The 5,947-nt window shown below is 42.8% G+C and overlaps 1 protein-coding gene across 2 annotated transcripts in view; it reads right to left on the bottom strand.

Annotated features, from left to right (window-relative positions):
• Positions 1-3,635, bottom strand: part of SLC7A8 (solute carrier family 7 (amino acid transporter light chain, L system), member 8) — a 68,457-nt gene extending 64,822 nt beyond the window's left edge. The window contains exons 1-2 of one of the 2 annotated variants that reach the window (XM_011930856.1): positions 3,114-3,635; positions 2,517-2,792 (exon numbers count right to left, since the gene is read on the bottom strand). In XM_011930856.1, coding sequence (XP_011786246.1) covers positions 2,517-2,667 — 151 coding nt within the window. In that variant the 5' untranslated portion in view covers positions 2,668-2,792; positions 3,114-3,635. Of the gene's footprint in view, positions 1-2,516 lie in introns of both variants that reach the window. The other variant, XM_011930855.1, reaches the window with a different exon arrangement.
• Positions 3,636-5,947: the final 2,312 nt, after the last annotated feature.

The raw sequence follows: 5,947 nt of genomic DNA, 5'->3' as shown, positions 1-5,947 counted from the left end.
GATTCTCCTGCCTCAGCCGCCCAAGTAGCTGGGACTATAGGCATGCGCCACGATGCCTAACTAATTTTTTGTATTTTTAGTAGAGACGGGGTTTCAACGTGTTAGCCAGGATGGTCTCGATCTCCTGACCTCGTGATCTGCCTGCCTCGGCCTTCCAAAGTGCTGGGATTGCAGGCATGAGCCACAGTGCCCGGCCCTCTTTTTACCTTTTAGTTCTCTTTTTTTCTGCAGTGTTGACATTGAACACCAGATCCCTGAAATCTACACAGAAAATGCCATTTCTATTTTTGCATTTGGTCTTGAAAACACTTGAATCACGATCATCCACTGAGAAACTTCTCCAGAAGAGGAAAGGGCAGTTCCTCAGCACATCTGCGACTCAACAGCCATGCAGGAGTGGAAGCAGAATGAATTTTTTCCCCTGTATCATCTTAAAGGGGAAATTTAAGCTAGCTTGAGTTGAGGTAGAATAGTGCCTATTAACTCTACAAGGATTCTCATGCTTTGCAAAAATATCCCAATTTCTGTAAAATCACATATTTGGAATCTCTTTTCATCACAGAACACCAGAGTTGCCATTCTTGTTACTGCAATGTCACCATGGGGAGCTTTGAGATTATTCTCCCACTGAAATACCATCCATAAGATTGTGGACAAATCTGTAGTAACATACACCCATAGAAACTGTACTTATTTTATCTGAACACTCCCATTTCTTCATAGTCTTGAAAAAGATGTTAAAGGAAGAGACAAAAACATCAGTATACAGGAAAATACCTTCTACCCTTGAATACCTGAACCTATGTTGGGAAGGGTGAGCCAGACTGAGGCAGGAAGAAGGATGTTTAATTGTGCTTGTGTGCCTGTGGGCGTGCACATCTGTGTATAAGTCAGAACCTTCATAGAGGGAGGAAAATGCTTAATTCTGTCAGTCAAATTGGTGAAAGAGATATCGGGCTCTGGGCTATTTATAGACCTTAAACTGGCATGTGCTATACATACTGAATACTTGGCTGTTCTCTTTTTTTTTTTTTTTTTGTGATAAAGTAAAGGAGAGGCAAAAAAAAAAAAAGGTCATGAGAAAAAGTAAAGAGAGATTCAGATCATGACTATAATTTTTCTTAGAACATTATCTTTCTTATAACTGTAGATGGCCTGGAAAACTTCCCAGAGTCAGAGAATCACATAAAATAGGATTCCAGAGGGTGGGAGGAGGTGGGGGTATGGGATTTCATTTTAGAAAGAGACTGAAGAGAGCTTGGTCACTGAAGTTCCGGGTGTGGAGGTGAAGAGGATTATCTGAATACTGTACTGATTTTATATGACTTCAAGAGTGTTCTCCAGTGTCACTATTGCTCAGATGCCAAAATATCTCTGAGCTATTGCATAGAACATGGCGTCAGCCAGAGAAACTGGTTCAGGGGCACCCGGACACAATGAGCTTTCATAAAGGAACTCTGGAGAGATGACAAAGAAGCATATCTATGCCTGACTGTCCTGCACTCCTTTTTCTGGGAAGAAAGTGAAGCCCTCTACCAAAGATAGCAGAATGATATCTTACTCTGAAGTGAGGGCAGAAATAGTGAGCTTATTGCCTGCCATCCATCTCCAAGGCTTCTCTGGAAAGAGGATGTGCTGTCTAGAGATGAAGCTGTATTTGGGACCCTTGCCCTGCAAAGTACAGCCAGGGGGTCTGAGTGGCCTGCACTGGCACTGTTGGGGCCACCCAGGTTCCCCACCTTCAGCACCTCCCAGCTAGGACACATATTTTACCCATCAGTTCCTCCTCAACTCCACATTCTACACATTCTGGTTACTCCTGATTCCCTCTGAGAGCCTCACCAGGTCCTCCGTGGCTGTTAAGAGACAGGTGGACTCCACCAGGCAACTAGAGAAACGGCAAACTCTCCATTTACCGAGAGGCACAATCTGTCCCCTTTTCTTCCATAACTTCCCCATCTGTGAAATGGGAATAACAGCCCTGTCACAGCTACTTCATACAGTAGAAGTGCTGCATAAGGCGGAAAACGCTAAAATAAAAAGGCAGGGCATTAATGTTGCTATTTTTAATACCTATCCCATAGTTTCATTTAACATGAAACTGCAAGATATGCCTTAAGAGCCCATCCTCAGCCTGGGGAGAATAGCTGCATAAAAACTTGTTCAGATTCCTCAGTCCCACCTTAAACCTATTGAACCAGAACCTCCAAGTGTAGGGACCAGGAGCTGTATTTTTAAGGAGTTCCCAGGCAATGCTAATCATCAGCCGGGTTTCTGACCACGATTTGCTCCCTTCCATGAACACTGGGCAGAATCTTTGCCTGGTTTGGAGGAAGAGATGTATGATGTATTTCCTATGCCTCTCAAACTTGACCAATGGAGATGGGTTACAGCTCAGGTGACTGACAATCCTTTTTAAGGAATAGGAAGAACAATAATGCTCTCGAAGGGTTAAGATCTCACAGGAGGACCACTAGAGGGGAGAGGAGGGGTCGGCGGGAAGGAATGGAACTCACCTACGATGATACCACAGGCACTGACCAATCCGATCTCTTTCTTCAGGGCTACTCCGCCCCCTCCGGAACCAGCCTCGGAGCTGGCGTCCGACTCGCCCCCACTTCGGTGTTTCTTTTCGGTGTTGTTTCGGTGCCTGGCTCCTTCTTCCATCCTTCTCAGTAGGATTGCAACCTCCAAAAGCTGCCTCCCTTTCTAAATGCGTATTCGTGTAAATATATTGGGAGAGAGCTTTGAATTAGAACGTCCTTTTCCGAAATAGGAACCACTCCTACCCTCTAAAAAGGGCAAGCAGATAAAAGAGAAAACGAAAAATATTCCTACTCCGTATTCACACTTTCTGGTCACTCGTGTTTACAAACAAGAAAAGTGTTGCTTTAAAAAAAAAAAAAAAGGCCAGGGGAGACATACATTTAAATATAAAAATAGAACTGTGCCAGCGATTCCGGCTGGAATTCTGCTGAAAGGGATGTGTCTTCAGAAACCAGGATGGTTCAAACTGCTGTGTGCACCAGGCAGTGGTTTATTCCAGAGCTTCAAAAAGAGAGCCTGGATTTCCCTTCACCTCTCCCCCTAATAAAACAGGAGAGTGCCTTTACCTCCCCTTAGTTTTTTCTTTTATGATAAAGACAAAAGTAGTTTTCATTAACGGTAGGAAAAAAGGGCAATCCTCAGGTACTTTCTTCTCTTCCAGAAAAACAAACTGTGAACCTGACCGTGTTGCTCTAGATCTGGTTTCCACCTGCTATGGATTTCTTTTCCCTTCCCCGTCTTCTGCTTCCGCCGTTCCCAGATGTCCTTTTTTTTCCTCGCTGTTCTTCGTGCGCTTGTTTTCCTCTTTTCGATCCCCGTTCTACTGCACAGCCGGCCCCATCCCTCCGGGTTTCGGGAGAGTGGCTTCTCCACACACTAACGTGCTTCTCTTTAGCTAGGGGTTTTATTCGCCCGCCGAGGCTCCGCCCCTACCTCCTCTGCTCGCCTCCATCCTCAGTCCCGTCTCCTCCCTCCTCTGCAATGGAAGTATTAGCACAGAGCCCCCAAACAGCACTGAGAAAATGGACTAAGTTATTTCCTTTTGCAATCGTCTCTCGCTTTCTCCATCTTTCTCCTTGCAACCAAGTGGAAGTAAACTCCTTCCACGTCAACTGTTCCGGGAGAGCTCATTAGCTAGTATAATGTTACAGGTCATACAACATCTGTGAGCTTTATAAATAAGGGAACAGTTGTGCAGATACTTTTAATGCCATCAGAAATAAACTAGCCAAATGTATTAAAATATTTAGGACTAGATCATTTGAGAATACAGGAGAGAACGTTGAAGAGACATCTTCCGGTTTCCTAAAAACAGGGGGAATCGACGGGTCGGGGAGGGAAATGGAAGGAATTAACAATGGGGAAAAGGTTCTTTTAGTGTAATTGTGAGCTACTAAGAGTACAGAATAAACAAAATCGCCTGGAGCGGTGGCTCACACCTGTAATCCCAGCGCTTTGGGAGGCTGAGGGGGCAAGGATCACGTGAGCCCAGGAGTTTGAGACCCTGTGCAACAGAGCGAGACCCTGTCTACTAAAAATTTTAACATTAGCCGAGTGCAGTGGTGCTGGCCTTGTAGTCTTAGCTACTCGGGAGGCTGAGGCTGGAGGATTGCTTGAGCCCAGGAGGTCAAGGCTGCAGTGAGCTATGATGACGCCACTGCACTCCAGCCTGGGAGGTAGAGCAAGACCCTGTCTCAAAAACAAAACAAAACAAAACAAAAAGCCAGAATAACCACATGCACTTACAAAAAGATAAAAAACAAAATCACCAGGTAGCCTTGTTCACAGCTCTTATTTAGGGCTGGCTGAAACATTAAAAAAAAAATGACTCAAACTGCGGTTCTGCAACTTCTAATATTTTTGCACTATAAACTATTTGAAAAGCACACACGAGGAATTATGAGTACATCGCTGACCATGAAACAGACTTATTGATGTTAGAATAACTGTCTTATTACCATATTGAAATTATGCCTCCACTTCCCTGAAGAATTTCACTCAGAAACTGCTGCCTTAAGGTGAGAGCAACAATGTCTATTTATAATTGTAAAGTATTTCAAAAAAACAGTATGAAACAATATAGTGGACAACACTGTAAGTCTAAAATAAAGTTAATTTTAGTCTTATTAAATATATTATGCAAAATTATTTAATTTTAAAGTGGGCCTAAAAAATAAAGTTCCCCCAAACTGACCTCTAACTACAGAAATTTGGCCTCACTTTCTGGAAAATGTTCCAAAAGATTTTAGGTTTTAAGGAAAATAAATACTTAATTCCTTAAAATGAGGTTGCTTGAGCTATCGTAGCAAAACCTTTTTCAATGGGGTAAAGTTCAATCAGCAGTCATCTGCCCCCTTGATCACTCAGCAAGTATTACGAGGTTTCAAAGGTTGGGAGGAACTTCCTCTCCTCCTTTTGCTAGTTCAAGATACAGCAAATTGAAAGGCTCAGCAAAAAAAAAAAAAAAAAAAAAAAAAAAAAAAAAAAAAAAAAAAAAAAAAAAAAAAACACCAAACAAAAAATTCCAGACAAGGCAGGGAATATATAGCACAAAACTCCATAGGAGGGAATGAGTCATGGGAAATGAAAAAATGTTGAATTTGCCTCTAGCCTTTCCTGACAACCTTAGAAAGCACTGAGGGAAAATTTGGTGGATTAATTTGTAAACATTCAGTTTTGAAGACTTCTGCTCAGATTTCAACATCATCGTATAAGAAAAATAATGCTTCTGCTTCTCAAACGTGAGGTCCTTCAGTAATGTTTGGTAGTTCTACTTTATATGATGCAGACTTAATGTGGGATAAAACATGAATGTGATGAATTTGAGGTCTCTTGCTAAAACCAGTGCAAACTGATAGCAATAAGGTAAGCTTTAGCCCTCTCAAATTATGAACTAAGAAGTTAAGGGGGTTATGGGATCAAATACATTCTTGGAATACAGTGGTACTAGGTGCACAAGTTGAAAAGGAAGAGCTGCTGAAGATTAGTATTTCTATTTCTTTAGCATTTGGAATTTATAAGTGGCTTATTACCATCTATTACTGGTGCAATGTAATATATAGGAAAGGGGTTGGGCATGGTGGCTCATGCCTGTAATTCCAGCACTTTGAGAGGCCGAGGCAGGTGCAGTGCTTGAGCTCAGGAGTTCAAGACTAGCCTGGGCAATATGGTGAAACCCCATCTCTACAAAAAATACAAAAATTAGCTGGGTGTGGTGGCTCACGCCTGTAGTTCCAGCTACTCAGGAGGCTGAGGCAGGAGAATCGCTTGAACCCGGGAGGCGGAGGTTGCAGTGAGCCGAGATCACGCCACTGCACTCCAGCCTGGGAGGTAGAGCAAGACCCTGTCTCAAAAACAAAACAAAACAAAACAAAAAGCCAGAATAACCACATGCACTTAC

The sequence above is a fragment of the Colobus angolensis genome, unplaced genomic scaffold (assembly GCF_000951035.1).
Source record: "Colobus angolensis palliatus isolate OR3802 unplaced genomic scaffold, Cang.pa_1.0 Scaffold88, whole genome shotgun sequence".
Classification (NCBI taxonomy): Eukaryota; Metazoa; Chordata; class Mammalia; order Primates; family Cercopithecidae; genus Colobus; species Colobus angolensis.
The sequence above is the reverse complement of the archived record's forward strand: the minus strand, read 5'-3'. Positions and strand labels throughout refer to the sequence as shown.